The sequence below is a fragment of the Procambarus clarkii genome, chromosome 27, assembly GCF_040958095.1.
Source record: "Procambarus clarkii isolate CNS0578487 chromosome 27, FALCON_Pclarkii_2.0, whole genome shotgun sequence".
NCBI lineage: Eukaryota > Metazoa > Arthropoda > Malacostraca > Decapoda > Cambaridae > Procambarus > Procambarus clarkii.
The window spans coordinates 4,788,274-4,807,325 of record NC_091176.1 but is presented as its reverse complement, the minus strand read 5'-3'; the positions used below and the strand labels follow the sequence as shown (position 1 = coordinate 4,807,325).

At 45.1% G+C, this 19,052-nt stretch overlaps 1 protein-coding gene across 1 annotated transcript in view; it reads right to left on the bottom strand.

The window, feature by feature from the left end:
• The window catches only part of LOC123762744 ((Lyso)-N-acylphosphatidylethanolamine lipase), a 76,495-nt gene that overhangs the window by 37,882 nt on the left and 19,561 nt on the right, over positions 1–19,052 (bottom strand). The window contains exons 2-5 of the mRNA XM_045749498.2: positions 12,954–13,030; positions 12,560–12,769; positions 12,118–12,292; positions 458–612 (exon numbers count right to left, since the gene is read on the bottom strand). Coding sequence (XP_045605454.1) covers positions 458–612; positions 12,118–12,292; positions 12,560–12,769; positions 12,954–13,030 — 617 coding nt within the window. The remainder of the gene's footprint in view (positions 1–457; positions 613–12,117; positions 12,293–12,559; positions 12,770–12,953; positions 13,031–19,052) is intronic.

The window sequence follows — 19,052 nt, the reverse complement described above, 5'->3', positions numbered from 1 at the left end:
TTACATAACTCCCCCCATGCACTCGAGCAATGTCAATAGGCCATTCTCCCTCTTCGCCCTTACTTCATTACACACAGAAATCACAATTGCGTGATGCATCATATGAACAAATCAACAAGGGCCGTGACGAGGATGTGTTCATTTGATGTATCATGCAATTGTGATTTCTGTGTGTAATGAAGTAAGGGCGAAGAGGGAGAACGGCCTATTGGCATAGCTTGAGTGCATGGGGGAGTTGTGTAAAACCCTGGTTTGTGCCTCGGAGAGGTTGCAGGATCCAGTGAGTTCAGTAGAACTTCGGTTTCAACTCCTTTTGACCATGTCGTAGCTTAGTCGATTAAGGAAGCGTCTGGGATGCTCTCGGACGCAGGTTCGAATCCTTGTCACAGCCCTTGTGGATTTGTTCATTTGATGTATCACGCAACTGTGATTTCTATGTGTAATTAAATCCACTTACCCCATGGCCCAGCTGTTCTCACAACAAAGAGAGGGTTGAAGGGTTGGAGCACGGCACCAATGACTTTGACCCAGAAGGGAAATTTATAGCGCTCGGCCACATCCAACGGACGTTCTGGGAAGCCCCATGGATCAGCCAAGATGAGGTGATGAATCCTGCATGGAATATTCATCTTATATTAAATTTTCCACTGAGAGCATAAAAATCTAAAAATTACAAATGCCTTTTCCCAATGTCTTAAAACTACAGTATTCTTGCTGTTATAAATCATATGCAATAAACAAAATCAATTTGAAAATTCATTTAAATTACTATACACTAAAATATGTTTCAGATGCTAAAGAAAACAGATTCAAAATTAAATTCCTATGGATACTATCACATGATGGCATCTCAAGACATGACAATGTTGATATGCTTGCAAAGACAGCCAGTAGAAAACCAGTGGTAGAAATTGATATGGGTTCTTGAGGTTATCTTGAGATGATTTCAGGGCTTTTTATTTAGTGTCCCCGAGGCCCAGTCCTCGACCAGGCCTCCACCCCAGGAAGCAGCCCGTGACAGCTGACTAACACCCAGGTACCTATTTTAATGCTAGGTAACAGGGGCATAGGGTGAAAGAAACTCTGTCCATTGTTTCTCGCCGGCGCCCGGGATCGATCCCGGGACTACAGGATCACAAGTCCAGTGTGCTGTCCACTCTAAACTGAGGAGAAGAAGAAAGAGCGCGCTGTCCAAAGACCAGGAGAAGGCCAGAGGTGAAACAACGCACGAGATAGCTTACACAAGAGTGCAGATGTAACACCAAGACCGAAAGCAAGCTGAAGCGGCTCTGCCAGCACCGCACAAAACGAGGCGACAGTATGGGGCAAGATGACGGCCCCGAACTTCCACCAACAAATGCAGCCACCTAAGAAGGGACAGAAGGAAAAGGAAGGACCGCCAAAAAAACCCATACTGCTGCCAAAAAGAAGCACGCAAGTAGAACACCAACAATGAAGCCATTTGACCATCAACCAAAGGTGAATGACTCGAGGCAGACCTAACCAGCTCTTTCAAAGTTCATTCGAGCCTAAAAAGAGGCGGAGCTGCGGGAAGATCTCGGGTGCGACCACCAACCAAGCAGAGCCGGAACCCAAGCAGGCAAAGAAGGATATGGAACGTCTGCCGAACATAAAAACTCCCCAATGCGAGCGAGCGAGCCAGGAGATTGGAGACTACGGGTCCAATGCAAGACTCCAGAGAAGGGACACCGCGAGACCCTGAAAATGCCAACAGGCAGGGCAAGCCAGAAAAACAGAAACCCAAACCTGGCAACATGAGGGCCAAAAGGCACAAACACACAACAGTGTATAGGAGAAAACGAGAAAAAGACCAAGAGAACAGCCCCAACGGCCAGGGACAAGAGTGAAGCAGGAAGATGACAAACGAAGAAGGCATGCAGCAAATCTGGAACGAAAGGGACACAACCAACCCACAGAGCTGCAGACCATGTCCCAACAAGTCATGCCAACAACACAGAGTCGCAGGCCCTGTCGCAACAAATCAAACTGAAGAAGGTGCAAAGGTTTGCCACCAGACTAGTACCCGAACCGAGGGGTACGAGCAACGAAAACACTAATGAACACAAGTGTACACGTAACATGCGACACAGGCGGAAGGAGCATCCAAAGGAGCCAAAGAAACGCAAGAAAGAAACATTCCAATTGGCAGAGTAGTAAACAAATGGAATGCATGAGGAAGGGAAGTGGTGGAGGCTGACCCCACACACAGCTGCAAGTGCAGACAAGACAGAGCCCAGTAGATGTCAGGGAAGCAACAAGGGAGAGGCAGGACGAAAAAGCCAAGCTCAACCCCAGGAAGCACAACCAGGGACAACCAGGTGAGGACAGAGAAACCAATGTACATGGAAGGGCCAAGCCAGGCACTCCAAGACGGGAAAGGAATGAGGGACCCCAGAGAAGACCACGAAAAATGCCACAATCATTCCCCAACACGCAACCCCAGGCACAAAACTGCAGCAAAATGTCACCCCAACATCCTGACACAGTAACAAGTACCACATGTCACTAATGCACATGTGCGAGAGGCGAAACACCCGAAAGAAAAGGACGCAAAACACTAGCACTGGTGCACACCGCTCAGACCAAAACAAACTCCCACGGCGCATGCGCAGAACACGATGTCCAAACCGCACAACTCGCTTGGCGGGAAGGCGCCAACTAGGACTACTTCACAAGAAAAGTAGCCAAACAGTTCGTGACCCGAGTGAACCGCTAAATAGAAGAAACAGCCCAGCTCATGGGACAGGAGCCAAAAAAGGAGTAAACAGCTACATACATAGCCGGCTTATGAAATGAAGACAATAAACTTGATCGGGAACCCAATTGGGCTACAAGTAGCCCAATCTGTCATCCAGGACCAGGACTATGGAAAGAAAACAAGCAGTGCCAAGAGAGAGCACGGAGAGAAGAGACCACAACAAAAGAATGCAACAGGGTCGAAAACCAAGAATAAGCACAGAAGAGGACCAACAAGCCCTAGAAAGGACCGGAGGAAAGCCACACTGAAAGACAACAGACATTCCAATAATACGAAAAGTAGCGAAAAACCTTCCTGAACCTTCAAGAACACACAGAAAGAAGCACAAATCACGAAGGCTCATAAAGGCACAGTCGCACCCGAGACCAAAAGTCATGTAGAACCCCAAAAAGAGGGGAACATGACGGAGAAGTACCATCCCACGAAAAAGGGGGGAATAACGGAGAACAACACCCACCAACAGAACGGAACCAACTGACTCAAGGGACAAGGAACCGAGCCAAGGGCGGGGCCGACGCCCAACAACTCATACGGAGAGGGGGGAGGAAAAAAATTCCACTCTGCGTAACCCGCAAGCCCCGCTCAGAGGGTAGAAAAACCCTGGAGAGGTCCAACGGGGCCCTAGGTACCCCAAGTCAGCCCCTCACCAGCCCCCAGGCCGAGCTGTCCCCCCAAAGCCCCGGCCTCACAAGAAAAAACGGGGTAGCCGCGAAAATACTAAGGGAGCGAGCCCACTGGCAGACTCGTACAACACAGCTGGAGGAACAGGCTTGAATGCCCCCGTCGCTACCCCGGAAGGGGAATTCCCCGAGATCGCCAGTCTCAAAACCAAAGAAGCTCCGCCCTGACCCCGAACCCACAGTGGTAAGGATCCGGATGCAGGTAGGAAGGGGACCAGACTAGACCACAACAGGGGAAAGACAAGGGGGCGTGGAAGGAACCAAAACAACCAACACCAACCAAAACGGGGCAGCCTCGGGACTTCCTGGGAGCAAACAACCTGCCACCATCGAAGCTCAACGTCCAACGCCCGTGCTGCCTGCACCCGCATAGTCAGCATAAGACTGGGTATATATATATATATATATATATATATATATATATATATATATATATATATATATATATATATATATATATATATATATATATATATATATATATATATATATATATATATATATATATATATATATATATATATATATATATATATATATATATATATATATATATATATATATATATATATATATATATATATATATATATATATATATATATATATATATATATATATATATATATATATATATATATATATATATATATATATATATATATATATATATATATATATATATATATATATATATATATATATATATATATATATATATATATATATATATATATATATATATATATATATATATATATATATATATATATATATATATATATATATATATATATATATATATATATATATATATATATATATATATATATATATATATATATATATATATATATATATATATATATATATATATATATATATATATATATATATATATATATATATATATATATATATATATATATATATATATATATATATATATATATATATATATATATATATATATATATATATATATATATATATATATATATATATATATATATATATATATATATATATATATATATATATATATATATATATATATATATATATATATATATATATATATATATATATATATATATATATATACCACCTCTGGTGCCAATGTGGAGACCCATAGCCTCCTCGGAGAAGAAAATAAAAAGTATTCAGAGAAGACCTTGTGGTTTCTCATGGGTAACCAAGTCACAAACAAGCAACAAAACTAGCAGGACTCCGGGCTGAAGGCGTCAACGACCCCACAGGCAGCAGACAGAGGCAAAGACAGTCACCCAGAGACAAGGGGACAGAGCAACCCTCAAACTCACTGAAAGTGAAGGGGGACTCTGGGGTCACATCCATCGGACCCATGCGCCCCCAGGGGTTTCCCAGGGTCCTGAGCGTTTACTATAATAGGTCTCGTGCTCAGGTAATCCCTGGCAGGGTACTGCTAACCGGTGCCCAAGTCTACCAAACAACCTTCTAAGAACTAGCCCCGGGATGTGTACACTCATGGGGACCTAGCAGGGGGAACCACCGGAAGAAGGAAGAGTACTCAGTACACAGGGGACACATGGGGCAAGAACGAAGGCAGACCCCCCCAACCAGGCAGACAAACAAAAAGAAAAAAGAAAACCTCACAAGAGGACAGCGTACCCAGGCTGAACAGAGCTGGCCGCCATGATTGGTGAAAACAAGCTGCTTCCAAGGGCTTCCCCTTCCCCCTCCCGGGGAGGGGGGGAGCTGCGCAGACAGCGACGCGGCAACGTGTGACATCATAATCGTTTGTGCGTTTCTTTTAGGGAAGTTCTATCCACTTGTTCGGCTTGTGATAGCAATTTTCACCAGAATAGGGGTTTGTTTTGGGACGCTTACCTTTCTGGGTGCCTGACCCAGTTGATGGCAAACATAGAATGCTTCCAACCGCACAGAGGTTTCTATAGGCCATTGCTCCCCTTGCCTCTCTGAAGGGGCCAGGTTCTGGCTCGAGGTCCCCAGTAGGCCCATAGAACTCCATACACATGACTGATGCCAAAGTCTGACATTAGCATATAAGCGTGGATAAGTACCGGGGAGCTGAAGGGGCTGCACCCAGAAAAACTCCTAAAAATAGCTTTGGAAGAAGTTAAAGCAAATTTAAACATAAATGACTACAATAGGAAAGGAAATTCAACAGGAGAACAGTTTTTGTCAGCACAGACGGAGGAAGTTACACAGGGAATAGAACAGTGCAAGAAGGATATGCAACTTACCTATGCACAAGTGGCCAAGGAGAAGGAAAAAATTGAAGAAGCTGTAAATGAAGCCAAACACTGCAGCAACCAGGATAAAACAAACATTAGGCTGGAAGTGAGAAAGGAATTGGCATCTAACCCAAAGTTGTTGCAAAACACAGTTGATCGGAGTGAGTCCCTGATCATTTTTGGTTGCAAAGAAAAGGAGATAACATCTAGGTCAGAAAGACCTGTAGACGAAGCGAAAGTAGTAGATAAAATTATTGGCCTCATGGAAGGTCTTACTACCATAGAAAACGTGTGCAACTACAGGAGAATAGGCAGGTATGGAAAAGGGAAAGATCGACCTTTGAGGATCACCCTAAACGGTGCCAAACAGATGGAAGAAGTACTAAGGAATGCTAGAAAATTGCAAAGTGATGAGGATGGGAAAGGGTGGTCGTTAAGACGAGATCTTTCAAGAGAAGATAGAGAGAAGCTGAAACTAAACATCGTTGAGGCAAAAGTCTAAATGAGAGCAGAAACGAAGAAGAAATCAATCCTTTTATTCTACAAAGTGATAGGGGTAGGTAGGCCAGTAAAATGGTACAGGAAAAAGGCAAACAAACAAAATGGCTAGAGAGAGAGGGGTAGTGAAGAATAAGGAGAGGGGAAACAAGTTCCTGAAGACTGCATACACCAACATAGATGGAGTGAGATCAAAGATACTGGAGTTAAGTGATGTAATACAGCTGCAGACACCAGACATTGTTGCACTCACAGAGACAAAACTTAAAGATGTTATTTTAAATGAGGTCATATTCCCAAGGGGCTACTCAATTTGAAGACAGGACAGAAAAATTAGTTAAGGCGGTGGCGTTGCTGTGCTGGTGAAAGAACACCTAAAAGTAAACGAAATAATGATTGCCAATCCACAAGAAGTTGACATAATAGCACTAGAGATCTGCCATGAGGATGATAAACTAATGATCAAAAATACATATAGTTCACCGCCAAGCACCACAGGGACAAAAAACCAGCGTTGAATGTAATAAAACGCCATTTTCTGGGTGAGCCCCGGAGGCTCCCTGGAGCTAATCGGGCTAATGTATGTTATATTAGACTGGGACATAAGCTAAGGCGTTCAGACCTACCAGGGACCAGCGCCAGAATCTGGCCCCTTCAGAGAGGTTTCAGGGAGCAATGGCCCTGGAAAACCCCCTTGTGGTTGGGGCTTTCCTTATCTGCCACCAACCGGGGTTAGGCACCCAGAAAGGCAGGCATAACAAAACAAACCCCACATGGTAAAAAACTAAAACAAAAAACCGAACAGAGAGGTAGAAACTCCCTACAATCCCAAGGAAACAAGCAAACATCACACTTTACTGCTGCGCCGATCGTCCGCGCAGCCCTCCCTGCCCCGACAGGGGGAGGGGGGAGCCCCAGACCTCACCACGCCGGCTGCCTAGCATCAGTTCGGAAGCTAAGCTTCAACCAACGCGAAGAAAACGTTGTGGGAGAGAAGGTTGCCAGGGAGCCTCCGGGGCTCACCCAGAAAATGGCGTTTCATTACATTCAACGCTGGTTTTCTGTGGAGAGCCCCTACGGCTCCCTGGAGCTTCATACCCAAAGAGAAGGAAAAGAAAGGGCGGACCCGCGAGGCGGCCGCCACAAACTCCGCAATGCAAGGCCGAGACAACAGGATGCAACCTGCGACCCAAGGCAACAAGAACGCACAGGAGCAGACACGCACATAAAGAATGGGCGGCCAAGAACCTGTGCGACCCTCAAAGGACCGCCCGAAATGAGCCCTGGACGTCACCAACACAGCAGCGAAAGCTGCAAACATTCAAACAGCACGGACAAACCGCAGGCTGGAAGACTTAAAAACTCTGCGGACGACCTGGGAGACCCGAGCCCTGAAACAGGGAACCGGATCAACCCAAAGCGCATCCCCAGACACGGTACGCAGGTAACGACAAAAAAGCTCAACCGGACAACACAGGACGCACCCCCGGCCGAACCAATCAAGCATCAATAACCCAAGGATCTCTCCGGAAAGCATCCGTCTCAACCGTCGCCAGGACGGAGAAAGGCTGCAAACGTACAAACCTACCACCAGTACCAAAGAGCAGAAGCGTGAACCGAAGGGGTTACCACAAACTGAGGAGAAGAAAAGAGGGCACCCTGATCTAGGACCAGGACAGCTCAGGCGACGCATGAGCAGGCCAGAGGTGAAACGAAACATGAGAGAGTGTACGGAATGGGGCAGATGTGACGTCTACTCCGAACGCAAGCCAGAGCGGCTCCGCCAGCGCCGCACAAAACGAGGCGACAGTAAGAAACATCAAATAACTGTAGTCCTGAAAACCCAAGAAAGGACAAGACAACCCGATGCAAAAGAGAAGACAACCTACGAAGAGCAAGAAAAAAGTGCATAGAAACACCAGGAACGTCATACTGTCCCCAAGACGAAGCTCGCAGGTGGGACACCCTCAACAAAGTCACCTGATCACCACAGAGATGGTGATACCTGCGTCAAAATACCAGACGCGAAGAGCCGAGGAGAAGGCCGAACCAGTCACGTACAGGACTGGTCCGACCTGCCGAAAGAGGCGGAGCGGGAAAACGCCCCACGTTCGGACACCTATCAAGCAGCGTCCAAAAATAAAGCTGGGCCGGCCACCAAGGGACCATAAGGACTACTCTCGTGGGAATGGGCTCTAACTGAGCCTGAACCCGAAGCAACAGCTGGATCGGGAAGAGGAACAGGTACCCCCACCTCGACCAGTCCTGCCGAAAGGCATCCACCGTGAACGCCTCGCAGGTGGGTAAGGGCGCCACATAGAATGGGCGACGCCTAGACCACGCAGACTCGAAGACGTCCATGGCCAGGAGTCCGTACGTCTGGCAAAGCCAACGAAACGAGTCGGCGACGACTGGCCAAACCGCGAACAGAGGAATGAACGGAGACAGCTGTCCGCCAGGACGTAGGACACAACCCAGACATGAACCTCACGGTTAGCCAAACCCAGAGAATCCAGCAAACGAGCCACTCTAAGGGACCAACCCCAAAGGTCAAACACCTAAGAGAAACCCTGTGGTTCCAGCAAAGAACTGCGAGAGAACAGTCTGAATGGAGCTGAATGGTAAAGCACCGAGTGACCCGAACCCTCCGAAGCGCACACCAGACAGCCACAAACTCCCGAACCGTGCTGTAAGCCCAACGGACGGACAAACCCCACCATCCATGGCCGACCTGGTGAGCACTGGTCACAAAGCCCCAGCCGAGAGATGACCCGTCCGTGAACACATCAAGCGAAGGATCGGGGAGGTGCCAAGGCACAGAACCCCGAAAACCCCAAAGAGGAAGCTGGTGACGCAGCACCAACACAAGATCCCCAGAAGAACGAACCCAACGATTGCAAGAGAGGCGGAAGGGGAGTCTCCGAAGGAACCAAACAGACACCGAAGTCAAACCCGACCCTGTGGGCAGACCAGCACATCAAAGTTCAGACTCCCGCACAACTGCTCAAGCAACCGCCGAGCAACCCGGGAACCCCTCATGAACAGCCGAAGGTGGGACCACAGCCGCAGCAACACTTCTGGAGGGAAAGACAGGGAGCGGCCCAAGAGCCCTAAACAAGACTCAGCCAGGTCCGAACCCGGGACGCAAACAGATGGAACAGCCCCCAGATCATCAGGAAACCGAACCCGGCGATCTGGAAAGAACTACACTCCTGGCAAGGAGACAAGCGGACCAACTGGGAGCCCACACCAGCCAGTCTTCGAGGTAGGCCAGACACCGAATCCCAAGCAGACTCAGACAGGGCACCAAGATCCAGTAAAGATGCGTAAATACACCAAGTGCCAATTACAAAATAGGGAAGGCAACAAAAGCGGGAAGCCTGAAGCCTCACCATCAACTGTGTCAGTCCTGGAGAACTGGAGAGGAACGTGCCAAGAATTGACCTGGAGGTCCAGGGCCACCATCCAGGCACCCGGCCCCAACAGAAGCCGGATAGGAGACAAACAGTCCTCCGATGAGGTCATAGAATCCAGGGCGCAGACTGAAGAAGTCCAGAAGAACTGCAGATTCGCCAGGCCCATGTCTGCATAGAGCAGATGGGAACCCCAGAAGGATGGGGCGGATCGACCATGTCCAATGTACCCACTAAGATGACATGACGAAGCGCAGGGGAAGAAGCCTACCCCGCCAGCCCTGAACCCCCCCCCAAAGGGGGAGAAGCCGTCCGCCGCTGCCACCAGAGGCCGGAAGACAACCAAAAGCACCCACTAACTGTACTCACCTAATTGTACTCACCTAATTGTGCTTGCGGGGGTTGAGCTTTGGCTCTTTGGTCCCGCCTCTCAACTGTCAATCAACTGGTGTACAGATTCCTGAGAATGTGGGACCATGCAAGAGTCAACAGAGCAAGCTGCTCCCCCAGTGCCCTGTCAACAGTGAAGGGAACAGAGCTCCTTCGAAAAGAAAAAGTATACATACACATAATACACATATACACATATATATTATGTATATACACATACATACATATATACATATACACAGACATATATAAATACATGGACCCACAAGGTGTATTACACACACGTGCATTAGCACATACACATGTACACACAGTGTACACATGTACATGTGTACACACACATACACGTAAAAAGAAAATTACAAGCCGTCGACCAATGGGCAGAGAGCACTACGCCAGCCAGGTGAAGAAGGCACAAAACTGCATCAAAAGGCCCACCTATACAACAAAACCCCAAAGTCCCAGCAAGACCACAACACGTGCCAAGACCCAAAAAGATCAGTCTGCAAGCCAGGAAGACCCCGGAACCTCAGAAGGCAGAACTGGGTCACACACAAGGAAACAAAGCCCCCTGAACCCACAAAGAGGGCCCAAGAGGAAGAAACCTTCGGAACGAAACCAAAGAACCCAAAGAAACACCGGAATCGAACCAGTTGGAGCCCAAACCACCACATTTGCCAGCGGAGATGCACCACAGAACGCACAGTCCCCCAGACAGAACCCCCAGGGAGACGGTCAAAACAGACCGAAAACCGAGGGACAAGGTGTGGGAGCAAGCATAACAGACAGGGACACTGAGCCCAAACTCTAGGGCCCAGACCCAAAACAGACAAAACGGAAAACCCGGAGTAAAATCAACACTCAAACGTTCCTAGAGAAACAGAAAACGGGCAGAAAACACAAGAAAAGCAAAGAAACGACAACAGGAGAATAAAACCCCTGAAAAATGGTGAAAAAACTCACCCATGACGCTCGCTCGCACACCCAGGCGCATGTAAACAAATCACAACGCTGCCCTGGTGGCCACGCCGGGAAACCAGCAGAAGAAAATGGCCACCAGAACAGAGGGCTGTGACCGACACAAAAGATACGAAAACACGCCAGCAAAAGTAGGAAGCAAGCAGACTGGATGGGCAAAAAAACTCTGCCCAGAAGCAGAAAATCCAGGCAGGGGCAAACTGCCCCAGAACTGCTAGCAGGCATCCCCCACAGCCATGGGAACCCACAACAGAGCCGTCCTCCAAGCCCTCCGCCCTTAAAGAAAAGGAAGAGAAACCTTGGCAGGAGGAACAAGCTCGAAAACCTCCGTCCCCAACCCGAACGGGGCAGCCCCCGAAACCGCCCGGGTCTCGGCCCCAACTAAACCCTGTCAAACAAGCTATGAGGATGAGGAAAGGGGACGTTCCCTCTATGCTAGATTTGATATTTACCAGGAAGGAGAAAGAGATATTTGACATTCAGTACCTTCCTCCCTTGGGTAAAAGTGACCATGTCTTTTTGGGAATAAAGTATGCAAAGCGTTATAATCTGGAAGAAAATAAGCAGGTTGAAGCAGTTGAAAAAACCTGACTTCAGGAGAGGACATTATGGCGACCTCAGAAGGCAGAACCGGGTCACACACGAGAAAAGAATACGATTATTATTAAAGAAAGAATATATTTCCCCGGAATACGACCCGCCAAATCATTTAACAACCAGATACCCATTCACTGCTTGGTAAACAGAGGGGTACAGTTAAGGAGAGGTGCCCGTTTAATCATCCCGGGCCTGGATAAGAACCTAGGCTAAATCCCTTTCAAAGCGTGGGGCAAGTCTGTTACCACTGCGCTACTGGGACTGCTGACATCACAGGAGCTGCCAAACAGCACTTGCTAAATTACCAGTTCTCTCCTAGCCAATGCTCATGACTATCATGACTAGAATAGCAGCACCCTAACCAATACTAGGCCCAAGCCTGAAGCCACATTATATTTCATTTATGGTATTACGGTGTCATTTGTTTGCATGCCATTTTTACTCGACTATGTTGTCTCAGAATATTAGGAATTTATAAAGTATATGCCTTGAGTATTTTAGGCTTATGTGCCTAATTAAATTAATTTAATGTGTTAATTTACTCACCTTTCTGGATGCTTAATGGCATAAGAAGCTGCAAGAAAGCCCCCAAAAGAATGCCCAAGGAGAATAAACTTCTCCAGACCCAGCTTCTGTTGCCATAATTCAATTGATGTAATGAATTCACGCTCAGCCTCCAGTGGGTCTTTTGTGAAGGATGGTCGGGAACTGCGGCCAAATCCTTTAGAAAACAAAAGGATTAAAAATCCAAAAAAAAAAAGATCAAGGTTACAAAACTATAATATTTCAATATAGATCTTCAAGGAATATACAGTATGTAGTTATTCCAAGTGATTGTGTTGTTAAACCCACTTTTTTATTTAGATTTATTATCCTGATTTTTAATATTACTGCCATAATATAGTTTTTATCACAATTAGGAGAAAATAATGCAAGCTATTTCATCTAAATCAAGATTGCTCATCAGTCCACCTGTAAGGACACTCACCAAGAACATCCATTGCATAAACTGGTCTGTCTCCTGATAGTGAATCAAAATTAAGACACCACAATCCCACACCAGACCCAAAGCCATGCAGAAGAACAAGTGGAACATTTTTAGATTCTTCATTGAAGCTTATTGTCCAAATGTGAGACTCTTTCTTGCCTACTGCACACCCAATATTAACATATTGCCCTCTATAAGAGTTCTTTAAGTCTGTGAGGGGGAAAAAATATTGTCACATAATTCTATTGTAATATTTGTACTTATATATAATATGCTTACAAACTTTCATATAGTATGCTTTCATAACACAAAATTAAGCCTGAAATTCATTTATAACAAGTGAATAGAGTAATGAAATATAATCTGAACACAATTTCCCTCAAAAAATACCTACTGGAGAGAAGAGTTTTTTCTGCTTCACGAAGAAGACTCAGTGAAGTTGGACACCATCTCAACCAGCTACCAAACCAGCTATCAGAGCAAGTAATGTGTGAAAAGTGGCATTATAAATACTGTACAGTAAGAAATTAACAAAAGTATTGTAAAATGCACTTTTACACGTGTGTAAATGTGTGTGTGTGTGTGTAATTACCTAAGTGTAATTACCTAAGTGTAGTTACAGGATGAGAGCTACGCTCGTGGTGTCCCGTCTTCCCAGCACTCTTTGTCATATAACGCTTTGAAACTACTGACGGTCTTGGCCTCCACCACCTTCTCACTTAACTTGTTCCAACCGTCTACCACTCTATTTGCGAAGGTGAATTTTCTTATATTTCTTCGGCATCTGTGTTTAGCTAGTTTAAATCTATGACCTCTTGTTCTTGAAATTCCAGGTCTCAGGAAGTCTTCCCTGTCGATTTTATCAATTCCTGTAACTATTTTGTATGTAGTGATCATATCACCTCTTTTTCTTCTGTCTTCTAGTTTTGGCATATTTAATGCTTCTAACCTCTCCTCGTAGCTCTTGCCCTTCAGTTCTGGGAGCCACTTAGTAGCATGTCTTTGCACCTTTTCCAGTTTGTTGATGTGCTTCTTAAGATATGGGCACCACACAACAGCTGCATATTCTAGCTTTGGCCTAACAAAAGTCATGAACAATTTCTTTAGTATATCGCCATCCATGTATTTAAATGCAATTCTGAAGTTAGAAAGCATAGCATAGGCTCCTTGCACAATATTCTTTATGTGGTCCTCAGGTGATAGTTTTCTATCTAGAACCACTCCTAGATCTCTTTCTTTATCAGAATTCTTTAAAGATTTCTCACATAATATATAGGTTGTGTGGGGTCTATGTTCTCCTATTCCACATTCCATAACATGACATTTATTAACATTAAATTCCATTTGCCAAGTGGTGCTCCATATACTTATTTTGTCCAGGTCTTCTTGAAGGGCATGACAGCATCTAAATTTCTTATCCTTCCTATTATCTTAGCATCATCAGCAAACATGTTCATATAATTCTGTATACCAACTGGTAGATCATTTATGTACACAATAAACATCACTGGTGCAAGAACTGAACCCTGTGGTACTCCACTTGTGACATTTCTCCATTCTGATACATTGCCTCTGATTACTACCCTCATTTTTCTATCAGTCAGAAAATTTTTCATCCATGATAGAAGCTTACCTGTCACCCCTCCAATATTTTCCAGTTTCCAGAACAACCTCTTATGTGGAACTCTGTCGAAAGCCTTTTTTAGGTCCAGATAGATGCAGTCAACCCAACCATCTCTTTCCTGTAATATCTCTGTGGCTCGATCATAGAAACTGAGTAAATTCGATACACAGGATCTTCCAGATCGAAAACCATACTGTCTGTCTGATATTATATCATTTCTCTCTAGGTGTTCTACCCATTTAGTTTTGATTAGTTTTTCCAATACTTTCACTATTACACTTGTCAATGATACAGGTCTATAATTGAGGGGGTCTTCCCTGCTGCCACTTTTGTAGATTGGAACTATGTTAGCCTGTTTCCACCCGTCTGCTACGATTCCTGTACACAGGGATGCCTGAAAGATCAGGTGAAGTGGAATGCTGAGCTCAGATGCACATTCTCTCAGAACCCATGGTGAAACGCCATCTGGGCCAGCTGCTTTGTTCTTACCGAGCTCCTTGAGCATTTTTTCCACTTCGTCTCTAGACACCTCTATGTGTTCTATGTTGTTCTCTGGAATTCTTATTGTATCTGGTTCCCTAAAGATTTCATTTTGTACAAACACACTTTGGAACTTTTCGTTTAGTGTTTCACACATTTCCTTTTCATCTTCCGTGAATCTATTTCCCATTTTCAACCTCTGAATATTATCCTTTACCTGCAATTTGTTGTTTATGAATTTATAGAATAGACCTGGTTCTGTTTTACATTTGTCCGCAATCCCTTTTTCAAAATTTCTTTCTGCCTCTCTCCTCACTGCCGTGTAGTTGTTTCTCGCATCTTTGTATCGCTGGTATGTTTGGGGGTTCGGCCTCTTCCTGTATTGATTCCATTTTTGTGTCTTTCGGTCTCTAGCCCTCTCGCAATTTCTATTGAACCAATCCTGTTTCCTAGTTCTGCTTCTCTGTTTTGGTATAAATTTTTTTGTGCCTTTATCATATATTTCACAAAACTTGCCATACATCTCATTCACTTCCTTGCCTAGCATCAAGTCTGTCCAATTATACTCACTAAAAAAATTTCTAAGGTCACCATAATGTCCTCTCCTGAAGTCTGGTTTTTCAACTGCTTCAACCTCCTTATTTTCTTCCAGCTTATAACGCATTGCATACTTTATTCCCAAAAAGACATGGTCACTTTTACCCAAGGGAGGAAGGTACTGAATGTCAAATATCTCTTCCTCCTTCCTGGTAAATATCAAATCTAGCATGGAGGGAACGTCCCCTTCCCTCATCCTCGTAGCTTGTTTAACATGTTGATACAAGAATGTTTCCAGGATGAGGTCTACAAATTTACAGGTCCAAAAATCTTCTGTTTTAGCTTCATATGCTTCCCAGTCTATGGATTTCAAGTTGAAGTCACCGACTATCAACAGTCGTGATCTATCGTTATCCGCTCTCGCTATAATCTCTCTCATTATTGTTATAAGACCTTCACGTTTACTATCTAGCTCCTCCTTTGACCATGTGCTGCTTGGCGGTGGACTATATGCATTTATCATCATTAGTTTATCATCCTCATAGCAGATCTCTAGTGCTATTATGTCAACTTCTTGTGGATTGGCAGTCATTATTTCCTTCACCTTTAGGTGTTCTTTTACCAGCACAGCAACGCCACCGCCTTTCCTAATTTTTCTGTCCCGTCTCCAAATTGAGTAGCCCCTTGGGAATATGACCTCATTTAAAATTACATCTTCAAGTTTTGTCTCCGTGAGTGCAACAATGTCTGGTGTCTGCAGCTGTATTACATCACTTAACTCCAGTATCTTCGATCTCACTCCATCTATGTTGGTGTATGCAATCTTCAGGAACTTGTTCCCCCTCTCCTTATTCTTCACTCCCCCTCTCTCTATTGATTTTGTTGGTTTGCCTTTATGTACCACTTTACTGGTTTGCCTACCCCTATCACTTTGTAGAAAAAAGAATTTATTTCTTCTTCATTCCTGCTCTCATTTAAATGTTTTGCCTCGGCGAGGTTCAGTTTCAGCTTCTCTCTATCTTCTTTTGAAAGATCTCGTCTTAACGACCACCCTTTCCCATCCTCATCCCTTTGCAATTTTCTAGCATTCCTTAGTACTTCTTCCATCTGTTTGGCACCGTTTAGGGTGATCCTCAAAGGTCGATCTTTCCCTTTTACGTACCTGCCTATTCTCCTGTAGTCGCACACATTCTCTCTGTTTGTAAGACCTTCCACGAGGCCAACAATTTTATCTACTACTTTAGCTTCTTCTACAGCTCTTTCTGACCTAGATGTTATCGCCTTTTCTTTGCAGCCAAAAATGATCAGGGACTTACTCCGATCAACTGTGTTTTGCACCAACTTCGGGTTAGATGCCAATTCTTTCCTCACTTCTAGCCTAATGTTTGTTTTATCTTGGTTGCTGCAGTGTTTGACTTCCGTGTGTGTGTGTGTGTGTGTGTGTGTGTGTGTGTGTGTGTGTGTGTGTGTGTGTGTGTGTGTGTGTGTGTGTGTGTGTGTGTGTGTGTGTGTGTGTGAATAATATTATAATATATATATACTGTATATATATATATATATACACTGTAACCACTCAATTACCTGGGATTCGAACATACGGAAAACGCCTTTATACGGCCAAAATCGTGACCGGATAAAGTTATCTCAATATCCGGCCAAAATGCTCATGGGAGCCGGATAAAAGCTAGTTTAGCCTGATAAAAAATCGGAGCCGGTTAACTTGCTGCCGATGTTACACTATCCGGACAGTCAGCTGGATAATCATTGAAATGTCCAGATATGAAAGCCATGGGGCGGGCTGTACTGTATTAATCCTATGTGCCTGTGGCTCGAGGTACATGGTGGAGGAGGGGGTGGGGTGGGTGGGTGGTGTCGGGAGAAAGGGGAGGAGGGGGTGGGTGGGTGGTGTCGGGAGAAAGGGGAGGAGGGGGTGGGATGGGTGGGTGGTGTCGGGAGAAAGGGGAGGAGGGGGTGGGGTGGGTGGGTGGTGTCGGGAGAAAGGGGAGGAGGGGGTGGGGTGGGTGGGTGGTGTCGGGAGAAAGGGGAGCATTGGGTGGGACCCCCTGGGGAGATGTGGAGGGGCCTATACACTACAGTACAGGAATTACCATTAACTTTAGAACAATTCATCATAGCCAAAAACAAAAGAAATACTAGTAATTATGTAATAACAAATATACAAGTTTCCTAAAAACAATTTGCACAGGCTGAAGTTTCCTTAAAAAATATTGTGAGTTTTCCTCCTGGAGGCCTACGTAACGTGTTATAGCTGCCCCAAATGGATGTGTCCAATCCTAGTCAACCCATGTGCTCCCGTCCCTCGTGTTATACCACAGTGCTGCGTCATTAGTGAAATATTTTTTTAAATAACTTTTTTATTTTTATAATAACTATGAACATTTTTGGCCAAGACTGTCTGGTAGCAGCATCAATCATTCTGGAGGTGTTAAGAGGAAGAAGGTTGTCCTAACAATTAAAGACAAGTTACGTGTTATACAACTTTGTGAAACTGGCCGGTCGACTTCAAGTGAAGTGAAGCCTGAGGTGAACCAAAGAGCTGATCATACAACAGGCCAATGAACACAGAAGGTAAGCTAAACTTGATTCTTATATGGTAAGAAAATCAAGCCAAGCGCCTTCAACCAGTTAGGCATCACAGGCAAGCTAAGTGAGGCATCACAGGCAAGCCAAGCGCCTTCAACAAGTGAGTCGTCACAGGCAAGCCAATTGAGTCGTCACAGGCAAGCCAAGTGAGTCGTCACAGGCAAGCCAAGTGAGGCCTCACAGGCAAGCTAAGTGAGGCATCACAGGCAAGCTAAGTGAGGCATCACAGGCAAGCCAAGTGAGGCATCACAGGCAAGCCAAGTGAGGCATCACAGGCAAGCCAAGTGAGTCGTCACAGGCAAGCCAAGAAAGGCATTACAGGCAAGCCAAGAAAGGCATCACAGGCAAGCCAAGTGAGGCGTCACAGGCAAGCCAAGTGAAGCGTCACAGGCAAGCCAAGTGAGGCATCACAGGCAAGCCAAGTGAGGCATCACAGGCAAGCCAAGTGAGGCATCACAGGCAAGCCAAGGGAAACGTCACAGGCAAGCCAAGTGAGGCATCACAGGCAAGCCAAGTGAGGCATCACAGGCAAGCCAAGTGAGGCATCACAGGCAAGCCAAGTGAGGCATCACAGGCAAGCCAAATGAGGCATCACAGGCAAGCCAAGTGAGGTATCACAGGCAAGCCAAGTGAGGCATCACAGGCAAGCCAAGTGAGGCGTCACAGGCAAGCCAAGTGAGGCATCACAGGCAAGCCAAGTGAGGCGTCACAGGCAAGCCAAGTGAGGCGTCACAGGCAAGCCAAGTGAGGCGTCACAGGCAAGCCAAGTGAGGCGTCACAGGCAAGCCAAGTGAGGCGTCACAGGCAAGCCAAGTGCCTTCAACCAGTGAGGCTTCTGCAGCTGGCAGTCAAAACTAACTTTGCTTAATGAACTGTACAGTAATTTTAAGTGTTAATTTTAGTGTTGTGTTAGTATAGGTTATGTAAATTGTCAAGAATTCTTAACTTCAAGATGTGTGGCATCAATCAAGAAGACAAACAACAACAAGGTAAGTTGATGTTTCTAGTTGAATACTTAATAATTATATGTGGCAAGGCAATTCAAATTATGTTGTTTGTAGTATAAAAATAGTTGGAAATTGTGGGAAAACTTGACTCATGTAAATCATAAATTTATATTATCTCGAAAGCTACGAAGGACCACCACTTTTTGAGAAAAAGTGGAAAACATAAATATTTTATTCCATGAACTAGTGTCCTATGGATGTTTAAATTAATATTACATTAAATATTAACCCCTTAACTGCG